Genomic DNA, 22689 nt, shown 5'->3' on the forward strand with positions numbered 1-22689 from the left:
TGTCACGACCCCCGCCGCCAGCACCCAGCGTTCTAAATGAACGCTGGGTGCGGAACAGAGATTGTGGGGGTCCCAGCTGCGGGACCCCCATGATCAGACATCTTATCCCCTATCCTTTGGATAGGGGGTAAGATTTCTAGGGGCGGAGTACCCCTTTAATGCTACACCATTACCTTGTCCAGAATTCCCAAATGTGGTCCGGTTCAAGTGTGCAACGTACACATCACCTATCAACTGCGCAACACTAGACGGCGGCCCCAATATATAAGGCCGTACAGAACATGGTACTAGGGGAGAAGTGCTCTGGTTTTGACCCTTTTTTGCTCCACCGATCCACTCATTTTGCAGGGAATAAGCTTTTCAATAGGCCTCAGGGTAGTCAGTCTCTTTGCCCGCTGCTCATTCCAACAGTGGGCTGGCACTGTCACGGCACATACTGGAAATGGCTGCCATAGTCTCTCAGTCTCTCTCAGCCTACAGCCCTGCATGACTGGCAGCAGACAAAAGTGGCGCTGTTTACTGTTTCCCCCGCAATATGGGGTCCTAAATATTGAGATAGGGACAAGTCCAGCATCTATTGGGCATTTACAGCATATCCTATTTACGGGAAGAACAGTATTGCACGCTGCGCCATTTTTCCTGTTTAATATCACGGGATGTGTCATGGATGCTCCAGGGCAGGTGTGAACAGATCCTTATGCTGACAACAAACTGAATGTATAAAAATGTTTATTAACCCCTCAGTGACCTCTGCCTTGCATTTATGGCAGATATACTAGGGAAATGCGGTGCAAGCCCGCGAGCTGAGTTTATCCATCTTTGGCAATGTTATATAACACTCTCAGTGATCGGATCTGGATCAGCACCGGGTGGGGGGTTTGGGGCGCTCTGTCACCTGATCAAAAGCTGCCATTCCATTTGGTTGTCATGGCGACAGGAATCCTGGAAAAGGCTTCCAGGCCCGCCATGCTAGTACTCCTGTTACTCAGTATAACCACAATACACAATACAGAGATTCTGTGTAAAGACTGAGAATTGCGCAAGGGTTTGCAACTATTTCTGTAGCAGGACTGGAAAAAATATATATAAAAGGAGAAGTAAATAGAAGTTACAGCTATATATATATATATATATATATATATATATATATTAGGGATGTAAGAAAAAATCGATTCAGTATCGGCAGGTGAAAAATCGCTTTAGTGATGTGGAATTTGTATCTCCTGATGCACAGAAAGCATGTCCCGGGCATCAGCAGATACAAGTTCCACATTTTGTCAGCCGGATCTGACGCGGCGGCGGCGGCACTCACAGAGGAGTATGGAGGGGGCTCGGGATTCCTGCCCGCTCCGTACTCTGCAGCCCCCGGCTGTTCTTAGTAGCCGGAGGCCGCCGCTAATAGCCAGCATGCAGCGATCGCCGCGGCTGGCTATTAACCCTTTAGATCGCCGCTGTCAAAGTTGACAGCGGCGTCTAAAGGGAGATGTGTATGCTCTCCGTGGCTCTGTCATTGATAGATCCTGGCTGGACCAGGCTCTATCAATGGATCGCAGATGAATGGAGTTCAATAGAACTCTATTCATCTGTCTGAGGAATCTAATGATTCCTAAAAGACTAATAAAGTGTACAAAAAAAAAATAAAATAAAAATAAAGTTTTAATAAAAGCGTAAAAGACAATGTTTTTTAAATAGAATCGGGATATATCGCGATGTAGCGTCACCTAGACGTTATCGCGATATATCGGGATATATCGAATAGCCACACTGGTATCGCGATTCGAATCGAATCGCCAAATTCTTGGCGATTCACACCCCTAATATATATATATATATATGAATAAATAAAAAACTATATCAGGAAAATATGAGGTAGGGATATAAGGTCAGGATATGAAGACGGGATGTGAGGTTGGGATATGAGGACAGAATATGAGGTTGGGATATAAAGAAGGGATATGAGTTTGGGATATAAGGATGGGATAAGAGGACAGGATATACGTTTGGGATATGAGGACGGTATATGAAGACGGGATTTGAGGTCAGGATATGAGGATGCCATATAAGGTTGGGATATGAGGTCTGGATATATGGACAGGATATGAGGTTAGGGAGATTTATCAGAACCTGTGGCGAGGAAAAGTTGGCCAGTTGCCCATAGCAACCAATCGGGTCGCTTCTTTTATTTTTCAGAGGCCTTGTTAAAAATGAAAGAGGCGATCTGATTGGTTGCTATGGGCAACTGGTCAATTTTTCCTCTTCATATGTTTTCAAGAATCTCTCCTTTTATAGATACATATGTGTCATTATATATATATATATATATATATATATATACAGTATATATACACACACACAGGGGGAGATTTATCAAAACCTGTGCAGAGGAAGAGTGGTGCAGTTGCCCATAGCAACCAATCAGATTGCTTCTTTCATTTTCCACAGGCCTCTAAAGAGGCCTGTGGAAAATGAAAGAAGCAATCTGATTGGTTGCTATGGGCAACTGCACCACTCTTCCTCTGCACAGGTTTTGATAAATATATATATATATATATATATATATATATATATATAATGATAATGGACCATGGTAATCCATAGAATGATTCTAATCTTTATGGCTGTAGTTATAATATACAGTAGCCCTGACAGATTATGGGGCTATAATACATTACCGCACTCTTGTCCTGTCTTATTATTAGAAGCCTCAGTGCAGTCACGCGCTCCGCAGCCTCTTGTCCCCCGCAGGACGCCGTAGTTGTAGTCGCGCTGCAGTATTGCCGGAAGTTGTAGTTCGTTCTGGCTGTCAGGTCTGTTAGGTAACTTGCTGATATCTCGGCGCTGGTTTGGGGTAAGTTTGTGGGGGTGTCCTCAGCCTGGAGCCCCGCACTGTGTATATAGTATATGTGTGGGGGGTAGATCTGATGTGTAGAGGCCCCGGACTATGAGGTGTTCTGGATTAGCAGATGACTCCGAATAGTACATACGACTGTATTATATGGAGATAGAAAGGTGTCCCCTAAACTGTGCACCTCCAGCTGCTGCAGAAATACAACTTGGCTGTCCGGGCATGCAGGGAGTTGTAGTTTAGCAACAGCTGGAGTCTCATAGGCTGGGGATAGGGTGGAGATTTGTCAAAACCCGTCCAGAGGAAAAGTCGACCTGTTGCCCATAGCAACCAATCAGATCGCTGCTTTCATTTTTAACAAGGCCTTTGCAAAATGAAAGAGGAAATCTGATTGGTTGCTATGGGCAACTGGGCAACTTTTCCTTTTGCACAGGTTTTGATAAATCTGAACCCATGGGGAATTCCCCTCAGGGACACCCTAAAGTACCTAGAATAAACAGTGTAATGCTATCCCTCTACACATGAGAGCCCCTGCACGCAGTCATAGTGGGGGACATGTATCAAAGATTTTACCCCTGTTTTGTGTGTATTTTTTTGCGCAAGCCCTTTTTTTGCGCACGTTTTGGTAGAGCATGTCCTCCAGATGTGGCCAAATCAGGGTACCTTGGAGTGACCTCTATAGTACGCATGGATTTATTAACTGTACAAAAAAGAAAGTTGCAGCAGCACTCTTGGTCAAAAAATGGAGGCTCTTAGCACACTCTTTGATCAAAATGTGTCCCCCCCCATCCACCACGCGGAGGTGGCCTCATATCGGATGGGACCCTAACATGATAATTCACCTCTGCTGTGCATATAGTCTCTGACTGTGTGACATGTTGGATCAGCCATTGACTAAACCACCTCCAGTCTGAGAGGGGTGGGGTGCACGGCTAAAGAGGGTGCCACACCCCCCAACTTACAAAGTAAAAACAAAAGGAAAAATAGCCAGCACAACAACCTAATACACAGGTGCCCGCTGCTGTGGCAAATACAAAATGTACAAAAAAGAAAGTTGCAACAGCACTCTTGGTCAAAAAATGGAGGCTCTTAGCGCACTCTTTGATCAAAATGTGTCCCCTCATCCACCACGCGGAGGTGGCCTCATATCGGATGGGACCCTAACATGATAATTCACCTCTGCTGTGCATATAGCCTTTGACTGTGTGACATGTTGGATCAGCCATTGACCAGCCATTGGATTTATTAACTGCGTACTTTTCCTTTACACCAAAAATTTTGCCGCAAGAGTTTTTTTTTTTGCGCAAATATAAGCCATCTTGGACTTAACGTAGCGAGATGATCTAAATCATCGATTCTATTTTCCAAAGAGTGGATTGAGGAGATGACTATATTTACCCACAATTTATGTAGCTCATTGCGCTTGATTGATAAATTTAGCGCTTCTGCGCATAAATTAGAATTCGGCAAAAGGGGTAAACTGCTTCTACCATACCCAAATAATGATACATGTCCCCCAGTGTGAGCACAATATTGCACAAATATTATATAGCAGCTGCCCAAATATCAGAAGATAATATATATATATACAGTGCGTGACCAGAAGCAATCCATATTATAAATCCATAAACACTCAGTATCAAACAATTAGATAAGTACAATATTGCGCAGTGTTATACAGCAGCTTCCCTAATATTCAGACAGGTAAATAAAGTGTATGGGTACGTTCAGACGAGCGGATTTTCGTAGCGTATTTCGCTGCGGATCCGCCGCTGAAGGACCCTCTGTATTCTGCCTTTACATGTGCCTGCTCGGAGCAGCAATCCGCCGCTACGAGCAGACACACTGCGATGTGCGAGTCGCCGCTAGCATGCGCAGTATACTCGCACATCGCTGCAGCTCATAGAGCAGGGGGAGCGGCTGCGATGTGTTCGAGTACACCGGGCATGCGTGGCGACTCGCATATCGTTTCAGTGTGTCTGCTCGTAGCGGCGTTTTGTTGCTCCGAGCAGGCACATGTAAAGCCAGCATATAGAGGTCCTTCAGTGACGGATCTGCAGCGTAAAACACGCTGCAAATCCGCTCGTGTGAACGTACCCTAAAGGCGAGAGGGATATATTAGAAATACATCACTGAATCACAAATAGAGCGGTTGACCCCCCCCCCCCCCCCCCCCCCACCCAGAACAGGTCCCCTCACGTTCCGTCACTCCTCAGTGACTTCCTCAGAATTCCGCAAGCGTAAATTCAAAAGTGTGAATGGGAGTGCGGTATCCTATAGAAGTCTATTGAGCTTTCATTTGAAGCGCAGTTCCGCATGCGGAAATTCCGCCGTGTGAATAGACCCTTAAAGGGGTACTCCATTGCTCAGCGTTTGGAACAAACTGTTCCGAATGCTGGAGCTCGTGATTTCTTAGCACCGCCCCCTCATCACGTCACGCCCCACCCCCTTAATGCAAGTCTATGGGAGGGGGCGTGATGGCTGTCACGCCCCCTCCCATGGACTTGCATTGAGGGGGTGGGTCATGATGTGATGAGGGGGTGGGGCTATGATCAAGCTCCCGGCTCCAGTGTTCGGAACAGTTTGTTCCAAATGCTGAGCAGCGGAGTACCCCTTTAAGAGCATGAACACCTGTAACACATCTATATGAGATCTATACATCATGAGGTAGCATCTGTAGCGCCTCCTACTGTTGATTTTGAGAGGTTAGAAAATATTCGCTGACTGTACCTGTAAAGAGGTGTCGGATTATGAGAATTTACATACAATTAGATGTCAGATACAGAAATTTGACAATAACGGTGCAGATTATGAAACACTAAACCTGGTGATTCATGTGGCGGGGCTTCCTCTTATGGGATGTGAGTGTTGGGCAGTGATGGACACATAGCGGTTACATTACACATGTGCAATCCATGTCCTGTGTTAGGTAACATGATCATAGATGACATGAGAAAGGCTCCGGGGTCCCTAATAGGGTTCACATGGATGTCCTGTACTGATACAGAACCCAGACCAAGCCCCCTACATCAATATAGCCCCCCACACCAGACCCATAAACAAATACAAATGCACGAATGGACCCCATGAACTGATTCAGACTCTCTAAATAAATACAGACCCAGACCAAATCCCTTAACAAATACAAACTACCTGATTAAATACATAGCCCAGACTAGACACCCAAATGGACACAGACCCCAGTCCCCTAAATACATATACAGCCCAGATCAGACCAACAACATAAATGCAGACCCCACACCAAGCACCTAAATAAACACAGACCCCCCCCCCCCCACATGGAAACTGTATTACAGACCACAGATCAGACTTTCTAAACCTCTGTTTCCCAACCAGGGTGCCTCCAACTTTTGCAAAACCACAACTCCCAGCATATGTAACAGCTGGAGGCACCCTGGTTGGGAAACGCTGTTCTAAACTAATACAGACCCTAGATCAAACCTCCTAACTAATACATACTCCAGTTCAGAACCCTAAACTAATACAGACCCTAGATCAGACTCTGTTAACTAATACCAATCCTAGGTCAAACCCCCCTCAACTAATACAGACTCCAGACCAAACCTCCTAAAGTAATAAATACTCCAGATCACACTCCCTAAACTAATACAGACCCCAGATCAGATCCCTAAACTAATACAGACTCCCAGATCAAACCACCTTAAATAATACACACTCCAGATCAGACCCCTAAACTAATACAGACCCCAAATAAACCCCCCTAAGCTAAAACAGACCCCAGATCAAACCGTCCAAACCCCAGATTTTCTAAACTTATATAGACCCCAGACAAAAGCCTAAACTAATACAGACTCCCAGATCAAACCCCCTTAAGAAATACATACTCCAGATCAGACCCCTAAACTAATACAGACCCCATATCAAACCTCCCTATGCTAAAACAGACCCCAGATCAACCCTCCAAACTAATACAGACTCCACATCAAACCACCTAAACTAATACAGACTCCACATCAAACCCCCCAAACTAATACAGACCCCAAGTCAGTCTCACCTAAACTAATACAGACCCCCCAGACCCTCTAAATGCATATCAGACTCCCTAAAGCAATATAAACTCAGACCATACTCCAAAACTAACATAGGCCCCAGACTAAACTAATAAATGCAGACTAACCAACAGATCACCAAAACTGATACCAGACCCCAGACCAAACCTCCTTAACTAACACAGATCCCAGTCCAGACCCCCTAAACTAATGTAGACCACAGACAGACCCTCAAAATCCTGGTCAGCAACAGGTTAATTGATGACAGGTCCAAAGTAGATCTCAGTATTACCGAATATCGTCTACTCCACAGATTGGCTGTGAGTGGTTTTCACAGACTTTGGTGCAAAGAGGCTTGAGAAGAGGATAGCCCCCCCCCCCCCCCACCACCACCACCTAGTTAGTGAAAGGGTTTCACTCGGCACCATAGGCAAAGTCACTGAGGGGAATACGGTAAACCTCATATTCAGACTGAAACTCCTCCTGGCTGTGGACCTATGGCTGGGGGAGCAGGAGCCTCTCATTCGGTGATCATTGGGGACCCCAGCACATTCTGAGATTTTCTTGACCTCATGTCCACTCCTGATTTCTGTCTCATGGAGACCTGGTATGAATGTATATCAACATCCACACCTATGGTCTCCATATAGATGATTGATGGAATGTTATATAGGATGGGGCTTATTGTAAACTACCAAAACACTTAGGGAAGAAAAAAAATATCATCCCAGGTCCGATTATACCCATAATCCCTCACATCCATGTGCAATTTCACTAATTTAATGTTTATTTCCCATACAGGACATTATTGCGTGGGGATCCTGGCACAGTGACTTCTCCCGATCCTCTGCAGGCTGATGCTGATCTCGCCCCGTCTGCTCACCGCCCGGGTACTACTATTTCAGCTGTTAAGCGGCAGGTACATGGGAGACATGAGCTCCAAAACCCAGATACCCAGCAGTGTTGACGCTCTGGCTGGAAGGTCTGAGAAGATGAAAGTTTCTGGTAAGTCTTGTCCCCACACTTCCTTTTTGTGTTGTGCACATAGACAGTGGATCGGGGTGAGTGTGTGCTTATTGCCAGCTGTAATGAACAGAAGTCAGTAGGTAGAGACTATTAAAGTATGTTCACACTGTGGATTTGCTGCAGATTTTCAGCTACAGATTTTAACTACGTTGATTTGTTTTGGTGCAGAAACACTGCATATTTTCTACAATTGATCGGCAGCAGATCTGTAGCTTGTGGACATACCCTTACAATCCCAAGTAAGGGATGAATTACAACCCTTCCCCCAGGGAATGACAAAGGGGCGGTATACAGAAATGTATATGGATATATTGTGTTACTGTCCTTCCTTATCTAGGTCTGTAGCAGTACAACAGAGCGACATGATAGTGAGATGCCTCTGCTCATTCCATCTCAAACTGTACAGCAAAGCCGATAACAGGAAACATCAGCTGGATATGACTACTGTAGTGGATAGTTTGATAGTACCACAATATTTAAGGTTTTTGACAACCTAATAGCTCTTTGTGTTTTGAGTAATGCCAACTGTTCAGTTCCTAGTCAGTAAAGCATCCCCATACCATCCACCACCATCATGTGTTATTGTCTGACTCTTGACTACTCCATTTGCCATACAGTATGGGACATGTGTTGTCCAAAAAGCTTCACTTCTGCCCATAGGATGTTATACATATTGACCAGTGCATCATTTGTTTTTTTTTAAATGTGAGATGAGCAATAGGTGTTCCTCTTAGATAGTAGTGATCTTCTTTTCACTGTGCTCTCACATCTTACATTTTGACGTGAATATGGATCTTAGATGAGATCGGGGAGGTTGAAGATATGTGGATTACTAATTAATACTAGTAATATATATTATCAGAGAAAAAAGTTTCTTTCCTCATTCTTTAGGCTGCTACCCCTTCCTAAACTCATAATCCAATCTAGAAAACTGCTATAAAACCCGGAGACCTATAGAATGCTATGGAGATGGAGCTGTAGAAGGTTGTAGCCGCAAACTGAGACAGAGGCAGAGAGAGAGGCAGAGAGACATGAAAAAGTTTCTGACGCCCCCAGTGCTGGTTTCACTGGATTATACTACTGAGCACTGCTATATTGTCCTCCATGCTTCTGCTGCTTTTGAGGGTGTACCATAGAGATATAGGGAAGCAGGATCCCCTTTCCCTGTGTGTACAGTGTATGGGAGACATCATGGAAGGTAGGCACCACCCATAAGCTCATGGACAACTGAAAATAAGAGGTGGAGTATGCAGAGGGAAAACCGGAAAAACATTGTTGAAAAGTTAGTGTCCCTTTAATTATCCGGTTACCCGGGGAGCACTTTTATTGTTGAATTTTGCTGAGGCTGGAGATACAAGTGAAAATGAGGCCTAGGGAGGTTGGAAATAAAAAAACGAAAACTCCTCGCTGAGTTCAGTCTCTGTTGCAGCAGGCTTCCAGTTTGTTGAAGTGATGTCACAGTTGTAAAAAACTGTATTTGATTTTCTTGTTGTTTTTTTACACTTCTTTAGTCGTTAGGTTGCTCATACTGATCATTGCAGTCCATCTGTACTGCAGTGATCATCACATCTGTGCTCTATTGGTAGAGCCTGCCCCACAGGCAGGCTATCAGTAAAGAAGTCTTGACAGCCACGGAGGCTTAGGTAAACACTTAGGCTGCCAGAACAATGAATCTCCCTACCTCCCTCATGTGATGGGTGGGAGATCTGAACCACTGCATCATCAATGTGACTTGTAGATGCCATTTACCGTATATACTCGAGTATAAGCCGAGTTTTTCAGCGCGATTTTTCAAGCTAAAAATGTCCCCCTCGGCTTATACTCGAGTAAACACAAAAAAGAAGCACTTCAGGTATACCGGTGGGGAGGTGGGCCGGGCCATCCATCTTCACTGCTGAGACTGTTGGCATTCCGGTGGGGACGGCGAGCCGGTCCAGGCCGTCCATCTTCATCGGGAAACCCTATTCTTCGATCCGGGCCGGCCCCGGACTAGTGGCGCTGCATTGATGCCGCTGCCGCATGCAGGGACCTCCGTGCGCAGCAGAAATCCGTGACTTCAGGGGCGTCCCTGCGCACGGACGTCTGCTGTGCACGGACGTCCCTGAGTGGTGGTGTCAGTGCAGCGTCACTAGTCCGGGGCCGGCCCAGAGCGGAGAAGAGGGCCTCCCAGGGAAGATGAAGGGCCCGGACTGGCTCACTCTCCCCAATGGAATGCGGACTGTCCCTGCAGCTACTAGGCAACAGGAAAGGACCGACAGAGCAACAACTGGGGAGGTGAGTAGACAAGGAAAGGTGGGTCTGTATGATGACGAGGGGGGGAGTGGTCTGAATGAGGACGGGGGATATTGGCAGGGTGGTGATCACAGGGGGGGGGTCTGGATGATCACGGGGGGGGGGGAAGATGACAGGGGTGGTCTGGATGATGACTGGGTGAAGATGACGGGGGGGGGGGGTCTGGATGATGACAGGAATTGGGGGGGGGGGGGGGGGAAGGATCATGTATTTCCCACCCTAGGCTTATACTCGATTCAATAGGTTTTCCTAGGTTTTTGGGTGAAATTAGGGGCCTCGGCATATATTTGGGTCGGCTTATACACGAGTATATATGATACATGCTGCTGTCAACTTTGCATTGGCATCTAAAGGGTTAATAGCCGTCCACAACTATCGCCGAATGTCAGTTTTATCAATAACCTTTTGCAGATGTATTAGATTTCAGGCTGAAACTTTTTTTCCTTTGTTAAACACTTTTATGTGCGTGTTCCACAATCTGTGGTTGGCATCCGCCGTCATACTGTGTCGTCGCACTACCAGCACCATGGTGCAATCTCTACACCACATCTCCACATCTCTGCACTCATTCCAGCTGCTTCTACCACTGCTGCATTTCCTGCTCTGCCCTCTACAGGCCGTGCATGGGAACGGGCTGTAACTTAATGGGTCAGTACGCACTTTTCTCATGTTTCTCTCACCAATACTTGTCAGGCACCACATATATAAGGTTGCTACACCCACCCCCTGTTCCCTGAGCAATTGTGTAGTTTCCTACAAGCATATGTCCTGCTGATCTGTGGTCCTGACCTGTGCCTGTTTTCCTATATTGTGTCTGTCATATCCCTCGCTACCTTGCTGATTCTCCAGTTTATTAACCCGACTGTCAAGCATGCATGTGCTCTATTCAAGCTGCACCACCTGGCTGCATCTGAGCTTCTCAGCTCTGCTGTACTACAGACTCAGCGCTATTATAACACCATTTTAGCTCTTTCACTCTGTACTCTGCTGTACTGCACTATTACAAACTACAATGTCAGCTTGCCTCACCTGTCTGTATCCTCGGTGCTTGGTGGGTGTGTTCTAGCCTGCTTGACCAGCAGCCACCTAACGCGACCAGTTTTGCGGTAGCGACCAGATATCTCCCTTGCCACAAATGCCCGGCTTCCACATCCTTGAGCGGAATAGAGAGTGAAAACCAGAGGAATTTTGAGACTCCGCTTCCACATTTGGCCCAAATTCAATCCGGTAGGTGACACTTCAGGTCCGCACCTGTTGGGGAATTATATTATTCTTTCCTAAAATGTTTTAAAATAATCTGTTGTGACATACTTGGGTATATTGGCACAAGCCTTACCTTTAATACTGATAACCATAATAATACTAAAACTAAAGCTCACATAATGGAAACTGTTCGCTTCAGTCTTATGTTGTCCATTTGTAATAATTGGGTCTCTGTATTTATTCTTAATATATGTTATAATCGTGTTTCTTTTATATAACTCAAGCCCTTCTTCCTGAGGCCTTTTGGATCATATACCTACCCCTGTGGTTTCTTACAATACGTTACAGAAGTTTGTAGTAGTCTTTTCTCTTTGTTCTACCGTCCTCTGTTTTTTCTCTTCCACCTGCCGAGATCAGTGACTCATAAAACAAGTCGTCCAAAACACACATAGAAGAATAGATATGAGAAAGGTCAGGTATAGCGGGCCGGGGGGGCTGGGGCAGCGGCCTTTGTCTGTTCAGTTATTCCTGTGACCTTTGCTGTTGTATGAATACCTCTTTCTTTTAATTCTCGCACCGTTCCTTGAGTGTTCTTCCATTAATTATATACTTTATCTGTATACGGATTATACAGTATAATCCTGGACCAGAGATCCGTATGTGGGCTGGGCGGTGATGCCTTTGTTGATGCCAAAATGTCTACTGTATTTTTGGCTGTCCTATAAATATGTCCACCTGGACATGGTCTGTATGTTCCTGAGGAAGCAGAGACCCAACAGTGATCACCCATGATGCTCGCCGCCTATATTCTCTTCGTTGTGCTCCAAATTTTTGGTGAGTATGAAGGATATGGCCATCAGTAAGCCCTACACATGGAAAGGATAGGAATTATATAAAGGGGTCTGCTAATTGACGTACCCTTATAGGGTATAAGACTTATACACAGGACAGGAAATATGTCTATGATCATGGTGGCCTTATTGCTGGTAACCCACCACGATCTCAAGTACGGGCGTAGAGGCAGTACGGGCCGTTCGAACGTAGAGGCAGTCACCATAGGCTATGGAAGCTGCTGTCCAGCCAATCTGTACCAATGGGAGTCTTGGGACCCCATTCACCAAAACTCATGGTTTCCCAGCGGTTGGACCCCTATCAATCATACCCTTCTCCTCTTTCCTGTGGATAGGCAATAAGCCTGTGATCATGGTGGTCTGATCATTGGTAACCTGGAATCTCAAGTACGGGGCCCATAAGTCTCCAGTCAGAACATAGAGGCACAGAACATAGAGGCAGTCACCATTGGCTATGAAAGCTGCAGAAGCTGCTGTCCGGTCAATTTGTACCAATGGGAGACTTGGGACCCCATTCACCCCATTCACCAAAACTTATGGTTCCCCAGCGGTTGCCCTTTGTCGACTTTGCTGCTGACAATTATTCCAGGGGGAATAGAGAAGCAACTCTTGCCAGTAAGAACCCCTCAAGACGTGATGGCTAAGGGGGTCTTACAGTGATTGACTGGACAACCCCTTTTAGTTTGGTATACATCTATCAGTAGGTTTTATCTCACAGAGCATTGTCTAGGCTTGATAAGAAACCTTCAGTTGTGAGAAGTAGTTTTGGAATGTTTCCATTAGTTGAAAGCAAGCAGTGATCTTGACTGGAGTTGGTTGTAGACTTGTTGCTCATCTGTGTTTTTATATCAGGTGTAAAATGCACTAAAGATGTTGTCTACAAGAAAACGTTACCCAGCAAGGAGAACGCTTTGACTGGTAGGTTGCAGAAGATGGTGGTGCCAGGTAGGTCCCTTTATTAAATCATATTGTATATTGACTTACAGTTGTCAACAAAGGGAAAAGCCAGGACACCTGATAAACTTCATTCCGTGACACGGAGGAGCCTCTTCAGTGATCAATAACACTTGTGAGACAAATCTAGTAGGGATATCTTACAAAGGTTTCATCTTTATTGCTCACAAATTCATAAAAGCATGTTACAGTACAGACAAGACTATTAACGCGTTTCAAACTCTGTGGGCTTAACAATAAGCTTATGATTAAGACTGCAAAGGTCAAAATGTGTCAAGATCTGAAGTATAATACAAGATGTAACTCAGGATCAGTATAGGAAAAGTAATGTACGTACACAGTGACTTCACCAACAGAATAGTGAGTACAGCTCAGTATAATATAGGATATAACTCAGGATCAGTACAGGATAAGTAATGTAATATATGTACACAGTGACTTCACCAGCAGAATAGAGAGTACAGCTCTGGAGTATAATACAGGATATAACTCAGGATCAGTACAGGATAAGTAATGTATGTACACAGTGACCTCACCAGCAGAATAGTGAGTACAGCTCTGGAGTATAATACAGGATATAACTCAGGATCAGTACAGGATAAGTAATGTAATATATGTACACAGTGACTTCACCAGCAGAATAGAGAGTACAGCTCTGGAGTATAATACAGGATATAACTCAGGATCAGTACAGGATAAGTAATGTATGTACACAGTGACCTCACCAGCAGAATAGTGAGTACAGCTCTGGAGTATAATACAGGATATAACTCAGGATCAGTACAGGATAAGTAATGTATGTACACAGTGACCTCACCAGCAGAATAGTGAGTACAGCTCTGGAGTATAATACAGGATATAACTCAGGATCAGTACAGGATAAGTAATGTAATGTATGTACACAGTGACCTCACCAGCATAATAGTGAGTACAGCTCTGGAGTATAATACAGGATATAACTCAGGATCAGTATAGGATAAGTAATGTAATGTATGTACACAGTAACTGCACCAGCAGAATAGTGAGTACAGCTCTGGAGTATAATACAGGATATAACTCAGGATCAGTACAGGATAAGCAATGTAATGTATGTACACAGTGACCTCACCAGCAGAATAGTGAGTACAGCTCTGGAGTATAATACAGGATATAACTCAGGATCAGTACAGGATAAGTAATCTAATGTATGTACACAGTGATCTCACCAGGAGAATAGTGAGTACAGCTCTGGAGTATAATACAGGATATAACTCAGGATCAGTACAGGATAAGTAATGTAATGTATGTACACAGTGATCTCACCAGCAGAATAGTGAGTACAGCTCTGGAGTATAATACAGATATAACTCAGGGTCAGTACAGGATAAGTAATGTAATGTATATACACAGTGACCTCACCAGCAGAATAGTGAGTACAGCTTTGGAGTATAATACAGGATATAACTCAGGATCAGTACAGGATAAGTAATCTAATGTATGTACACAGTGATCTCACCAGGAGAATAGTGAGTACAGCTCTGGAGTATAATACAGGATATAACTCAGGATCAGTACAGGATAAGTAATGTAATGTATGTACACAGTGACTCCACCAGCAGAATAGTGAGTGCAGCTCTGGAGTATAATACAGGATATAACTCAGGATCAGTACAGGATGAGTAATTTAATAACAAGGTTATTCCCATGTTATGTAGGTGTGTGTATACATTTATAGATGTATATAGACTGTATGTAACTATATGTGTGTAGTGTTATCTGATATCCAGTTGTAGACATAGGCTTTAAAGTTTAAGTGGGGATGATATATCATAGCTTTGTGTCCGCACTCTTGTTCTGCACTGGTGCACTGTGTTCTGTACATTGCACCGCGCGGAGGGTGTTTGCTCTTGTGCACTGAACTGCATTGTCGAATATAATTATCACCTTGTGAAGAATAATAAAATGAAAATCTGAAAATTGCCAGTGTGGCTCCTGTCAGTGATGGATGTACAGTAACTAAAGCAACAAACACATCCAATATTTCAGGCTCATTACGCCTGCACGCTCCGAGCGCCGCCCAATGTTATTCACTTTAGTGGAAAAGCTCGAACTTCAATGCAGCAAATTCACGTCTTTGTCAAAGCCAAGAGAGAGATGACATATGGAACCCACGGGCACACGGAGAACTGCCAGTTATGGGTGAGGTTTTGGGGTCTTCATTCGGAATATGAGAAGAAATAAATGTGAAAAATTGACTTCTAGACCGATCATAGGCTGGTGGAATCCCTTGTGTTGTTACAGGATAACCTTTGGGTGACCATAGATGGCCTAAGGTCTCACCATAGTCTGAGATACATTTAGTTTTTTAGGGGTAATTTGTTCCCCCCCCCCCCCCCCCTAATATTTGCTTATTAGCAGGTTTGTCTGTGTGGGCTTCAGGGATCCAGTATGTAGAAAAATGAAGTATTCCATGACTTTAGGATTGATGTCCTGTCCATTGGATAGGCCATGAATTGCTGATCAGCAATCTATACCTAGCACCCCGTGGTTTGCCGTATACATCGATCAGAGATAGAAGCTCATATTCATTGTATATATTTTAACAGGGGAAAAAATTGTAAAACCAGCTGGAACAATCCTGCCAAAGCTTCTTCAACAAATTTAAAATCACATGGTATTAACATACATGCATCAAGCCTGTTGCATTTCAATAATGATCTTTATGGGGCAATCCAGAGGGGAAAACATTTTTCATATCAACTGGTCCGTGCAGAGTTACAGGCACCGGACCAATCTGCTGCTAAAGGGGGTATTTCGTTTCCTCCTCAGCTTTCTGGTTGGGCTCTTGATTTGCAGTACTGATTAGTTTTTTCTTGATTTCAGCCTTATCCTGTCTTTCTGTAGTCCTTTTTACGCTTGTTGCTGCTTTTATACTGTGTATTTTCTCCTAGGCTTGTATCCTGAACTTTCCTCTGGTGGGATTCGACCAATGAAATCATAGACAGCGCTTGGCCACTAAAATCAGAGTATGTAATAATAACGTGACAGTAACAGTCTTGGGTTCTATATGGAGAAATAGGAATTTTGGGTCAATAGATAAAGAAGTGCCCATTCTGGAGTGTATAAGAGAGAACAAATCTCTCCAAAACCTATCCATCAGTGGGCAGGTTCTTGGTCTTCTATTTATCGGTAGCGTAAATGAAAAAAGTGTGCTACCACCTATTCACACTGGGTTTAGATTTGGTGCGTTTTAAAGTGAGGACTCCCAACTCACTGAAATCAACAGTTTCATACAGGGAAAAACGCAACACAATACTTATAGTTTTTCTTAATGCTTCTTTTAGTAGTTTAATGGTATCAAAAAGATTTACAAAAGAAAGATCATATTATATTCACCCAGGCGCACCAAACTTATCGGACGCGCTAGACACTAGGACAGGCTTCAGGATTCCTTCATCCCTTTGTGGGCTCCTCTCGGCTCATCCTCCTTCCTCTCTCTCACGAAGGGGAAAAGGTGAAGCTTGCGCCGACACTTGGACGACGTTTCGGAGACTCCTCCTCCTTTATCAAGTATCCCTACCGTGCACCCTCCACCACATTAAATAAGCAATCAAATCTCGCGAGATTTCAACTCTAAAAATAAGAAAGCTTAGATTAAAATCTTACATACGTATTTATGTGGGAGAATATATGTCGGACAAACTACAAGAAGTGTAAAATTCCGGATTGCGGAGCATCGTTGTGCATTCCGGAATGCACTCAGTAAAAAGATACAGGAAAGTAATAAATATGGAGAAACGGGAGTTGCCAGACATTTTGCCGAACAAAGACATGGAGTCAGTGAACTGAGGTGGATGGTGATTGAAGAAATAGAAGGAACATCAGAAACTGAGATTAAAAAAAGATTGTTAAAACGTGAAGTTTTTTGGATTGAAAAGCTTGATTCATTGAACCCGAATGGGTTAAATGAATCTTGCAACTTTAGTGTATACCTGTGAGTCAACATCGTTTTATACTGTTCCTAGTTTTACATAAATACGTATGTAAGATTTTAATCTAAGCTTTCTTATTTTTAGAGTTGAAATCTTGCGAGATTTGATTGCTTATTTAATGTGGTGGAGGGTGCACGGTAGGGATACTTGAAAAAGGAGGAGGAGCCTCCGAAACGTCGTCCAATTGTCGGCGCAAGCTTCACCTTTTCCCCTTCGTGAGAGAGAGGAAGGAGGATGAGCCGAGAGGAGCCCACAAAGGGATGAAGGAATCCTGAAGCCTGTCCTAGTGTCTAGCGTGTCCGATAAGTTTGGTGCGCCTGGGTGAATATAATATGATCTTTCTATTGTAAATCTTTTTGATACCAAGAAACTACTAAAAGAAGCATTAAGAAAAACTATAAGTATTGTGTTGCGTTTTTCCTTGTATGATTCTATTTGTCAGTACTCTGTATACCTGCTGTTATATTTTTGGTCCCCTATTTATCAGTATGCTCTATACTTGCCGTTACATCTTCTTGGTCTTCTATTTGTCAGTACTCTGTATACTTGCCACTATATCTTCTCGATTGCCTTTTTGTCAGTACTTTTGGTTATCCCTTCGTGTCCTGACCTGTTTCCTTGACTTTCACGGTTTTGTTTGTTGTTCTGAATTCTGATGCCCCTGCACTTTAGTCCAGCGAAGGGACCATCGCCCAGTTGAGAGTCTGCTAAATAGGGCAGATTGTCAAGTAAGAAGGGATAGTTGTTTGGGTTAGAGCAGGGCTTCACAATTCTCTGCCCAATGTGACACAGGCTTGTACAATTTGACATTAGGTTGGGGCAAAAATTAAAATACACTTCACTTCTTGACACTACCTGTAGATTTTAAGTGGGATATTCCTATTTTTACTCAGATTTGTAAATTACTTCTATTAAAAAATCTTAATTCTTCCAGTACCTATTAGCTGCTGAATACTACAGAGGAAATGGGTTTTCTTTTTGGAACACAGAGCTCTCCATATTAAGAACTGTCCAGAGTAGGAGAAAATCCCCACAGCAAACATATGCTACTCTGGACAGTTCCTAAAATGGACAGAGATGTCAGCAGAGCACTGTGCTCGTGATGTCAGCAGAGAGTTCTGTGTTCCAAAAAGAAAACCATTTCCTCTGTAGTATACAGACCCTAAAAAGTACTGGAAAGATAAAGATTTTTTAATAGAAGTCATTTACAAATCTGTTTAACTTTCTGGCACCAGTGGATTTAAAAAAAAAAAGTTTTTTCCACGGGAGTACCCCTTTAAACTGTAGGTGACTTCAAGTCTCCAGTCTAGTTACTAGACCAAGAGCTTCATTGACATCACATCACTATGATTGCTAGATGCAAGGAATTTTTTGGTGGGCTGGCTTTACATTTGGGGGGCTCCGCTGCCTTGTAAATGATGGACATACCCACAATTCTGAGAAATCTTCTAGTATATGCATGGGATCACAGTGTTTTGCAGCGATATAATCCTGTAAGCCTCAATGTTAAAGTTGTACTCGGGTGCTCCGGCATTCTGAACATTTTGTTCAGAACGCTCAAGGCCGTGATCGTGACGTCGCGGCCACGTCCCTTGTGACGTCACACCCCTCCCCCTCCATTCATGTGTATGGGAGGGGGCGTGTCAGCTGACACATCCCCTCCCATAGACATGAATGGAGGGGGCGTGGGTGACATCACGAGGGGCGTGGCCATGATGTCACAACCACTGGCGCAGGAACCCGGCATTGTTTTTTTTTTTTTTTTTTTTGAACGCGACAGCTGCGGGAGATTGGGGGGTGGGGTCAGACATTTTATCCCATATCCTTTGCAGGATAAGATGTCTAACAGCGATATACCCCTTTAAGGAAGGTCCTAGACTAGTCACTATATTAAGACCTTCCTTGACATCATGCCATTATGATCGCAGGCCTGGTTTATATGATATCCAATAGTTTAAAACTTCCAGCAATCTGTAACTGATTAAAAAAATAAAAAAAATGTACCTTCTTCTCTTTTAATCAGAAATATTTCTTGCTTATGCTAAGTTAGTTTTCTTTTTAAATTTTTTTTTTTTTTTTGGGCTCAAAACATAGGTTTGCTTTTCTGAGATATACCAGGGACGGGCAGCAGGAACTAGATGTAAATTTGGAGAACAGATTATTCCGTAGCTTATAATACGGAAGTGGTCAGGGGCCAAAAATCTCAACATACAATATGGTGATATAGCTACTAGTAGACTCTATTTGTTGTGTTAAACTCAATGGGCCCACCGTGAGTACACCACTTTATACATCCCTATACATTTTTGCCATTATTCCTGATGTACACCGGCAATGGATAACAAATATAATCTATAAATGGGGCATTAGTCACAAAGTCACCCAGGCCTCATTGATTTGCATAGCCCCTGCTCTCGCCTCCCTTCTCTCTATGGCTCATCTGGTTACATTTTCCATTGATTTCCTACATACTACTTGACTTATGGTTAGCAAAATCAGTTTGTATGCAAAGAAAAAAAAAAAAGCATAGCTTCCTAATAACATTTCCCAAAATATATTTTTACAAATTCATTTTTAGTCTTTTTTATTTATTACAAAAAATTCTTGTATGTCCTCCTCCTTCTTCATTCGCACTTATCACTTTTCATACCGTATCATATATTTTTCGATTTATGTTTTCCTTGTAGTCTTGTCCATTTTTCTAGCAGTTGCTGGACTTTCCTTTTTAAGGGTTTACAGGTGAGGTATTGGTTGTAACCCCCCCACCCCCTCTCTCCGTTGAAAGTTCAACCCAGGCCCCTCTTTTCTGTCTTCATTAAAGTCACATTATAGTTTAGCAAAAAGGCCATAGCCCCGAGCATATAATACAACACAGAGGAGGAAAATGCCGCCACGTCCCGAGTACTGCACTTGTCCGATGTCTATTATAAGCCGTACATCTAGAAAGTCTATATACTTTACACATAGCTGGAAACCTCCTCACGTCGCTCCCAAGTCTGGTCTTCATTTTCTATTATCGACCGAGTCTTTCCTTTAAGTACTGAAAGGATTATTCTAAGAATCACAATGAGAAATGCGAAATAAAAATAATTGGCCACTTAGGATAATTCTACGAAAAACTGCTGCTATGATTTACCAGGGGTTTCTTGTTCTAATGCAAAATAGACAGTTTGAATCACAGTTTTGGCCTGTAGGATTTTAAAGAAATTTTGGTAATAATGTTATACATTTTTTGATGATGCCATGTGTTTTTTTTTATAGGTTTTGCTTTCTATGTTGTTTTTAAGTATATGCAGAAGGTATGATTATTTTGTTGGTGCGTGCGTGTGTGTGTGTGGGGGGGGGGGGGGAGAGTAGCGATTATAAAAAATTATCAATTCTAATCATTTTCTTTTTTGTCTTTTTGTTGTTTACTTTTATATGGTAAATTTTGTTAAAGTTATACACCGTTGGTTTGAATATTCCAATTATATATAAATTTTATTTTTATATTTTTTTACATTTCTATAATTTTTTTGTTAATTTAATGAAATTATTTTTCCTTTAGATTTTCGCCATGTATGCGATGTGATGTAAATGATGTTCGCTTATTTCTACCAGTCAGTTTGATTATTCGAATATCAAATATTTATATATTTGTTTTATTACTTTTCTAAATTTGTCCAGGTTTAAAATTTTCCTTTTTAATGTTACTTTTATTATATTTTAGTTATCTATTCAGCACTGTAAGTAATGTTATGTTTCTTAAAGACTTTGGTTTAATTAAAGGAGTACTCCAGAATAGGAAAATTGTACTCCATACTGCCGGCAGTAAAATAAAAGAAATATTAGATACACACCTTCCTTCGCTCCCCCGGTGCCTCCGGTAAACCACTCCTGTCTCCGCCGTGATCCTTTTCCTTGTTGCCAGTGGTCGGCGAGTCATACTGCACACAGTCACTCACCGGCCGCAGCGAAGTCCCGACTCGGCCGGCGATAGGCTGAGCGGCAGTGTGACGTTTCTTCTCCGGCATCTGCTCCCGGGGCCGAAAAAGTCACACTGCCGCTCAGCCTATGGCCGGCCGAGTCGGGACTTCACTGCGGCCAGTGAGTGGCTGAGTGCAGTATGACTCGCCGGCAACCAGGAAGTGTATCACGGCGGAGACCGGAGTGGGTTACCGGAGGCACCGGGGGAGCGAAGGAAGGTATGTATCTATTTATTTATTTTACTGCTGGCAGTATGGAGTACAATTTTCCTATTCTGGATTACTCCTTTAAGATTTCTATTTTGTGACTTTTTCTTTGTTTTTTATTTTACTTTTTTATGTTCAAGTTACTTATCTTAAATTTTTTATTTTTGCTCCACTATGCGTTTGTTACTGCTTTGGGATCCTGCCAATGCTTTAATGCCAGTGCAGAAAAAAAAAAAACCTGACGCCTGTTAGGTGGAATTTTTTAAAATGCCCTACACCAGACTGGGCATATAAAACCATCAACCCTGACGACAATGATACCAAGACTGTCAGAGTAAAAAATTAAATAAAATAAAATAAATACAAAATCTCTGTTTACTGGTTATGGTCATATAAAGGGTTAAACGGACAAGATCGGAGCCTTTTCTTTGTTACCTTAAAAAATGCCTCTGTCAGACATGGTGCCTGTGGAGACATATGGACATACTTGTATGCCCACATGCTTTAATCCTCTGGCACATAAGGATGCACCAATGGGTCATAATTCTAGAACATAGTGCATAAATGTTTATTTATTTATTTATTTATTTTATACAATATTTTTTACACAGTCATTCTTTTTTTTCCCCATGAATTCTTTATTCTCTTAATCCTCGTAGGTGCTTTTAATCATAAAAGGTATTTAAACTAAAATAAAAATAGAATACTAGTACAGTAACCTGGCTATTACCCATCGGGTTACCCAGTATTCCCTTTTTCTTTGTTATTTCTGAAGCCTGAGGAGCGGTGTCATGTGTGTAAGCCGTGCTCTTTGCTAATTTACGTCCCGGGAGAGCTTTCTGGCCTGTTTAGCATTCTGCTCACGCTCGGATGTGTGTGTTGGCATGGAGCTTCAGCACACACCACCATTCCTCCACCGCACGTCCGTGGGTCTGATAGGGGCGCACGCTCTCCCTGGCTCCCATCCCCTGGCAACTGATTATAGGTTGCTGGGAAACCGCATCGCTCGAGGAGCAGAAAGTTTAGCTGTGATGGAATTTTCTCAATATAATATGATTATAGCCTTCTCACCCATGATCTGGACAGGGGCTGAAGTGTGATCATTTCCACCGAAAAATTCTTGGCTTTTTTTTATTTTTTCTTCACTATCGGCATTGAGCATTAAATTCCATGAACATCCATCATCATTGTCCTTCATCTCTCGCAGGCATGACTGAGCGCCTCTCACCCCCCGAAAGCAATCAGTTCTATTTACTTTGTCTTTAATTGCTTTGGAGATGGACTATACTTAAGGGGGTTGGGGGCTCCTGAATGGGAAGGATGTCCGCCGTGCTAAAGGGTCCC

General features: G+C 43.1%; 1 protein-coding gene across 1 annotated transcript in view; it reads left to right on the plus strand.

Moving 5' to 3' along the window:
• Nucleotides 1-2707: 2707 nt before the first annotated feature.
• MSRA (methionine sulfoxide reductase A) overlaps nucleotides 2708-22689 on the plus strand; it is a 400542-nt gene continuing 380560 nt past the window's right edge. Inside the window, exons 1-2 of the mRNA XM_056563826.1 lie at nucleotides 2708-2848; nucleotides 7678-7881. Coding sequence (XP_056419801.1) covers nucleotides 7734-7881 — 148 coding nt within the window. The 5' untranslated portion in view covers nucleotides 2708-2848; nucleotides 7678-7733. The remainder of the gene's footprint in view (nucleotides 2849-7677; nucleotides 7882-22689) is intronic.

The sequence above is a fragment of the Hyla sarda genome, chromosome 3, assembly GCF_029499605.1.
Source record: "Hyla sarda isolate aHylSar1 chromosome 3, aHylSar1.hap1, whole genome shotgun sequence".
NCBI lineage: Eukaryota > Metazoa > Chordata > Amphibia > Anura > Hylidae > Hyla > Hyla sarda.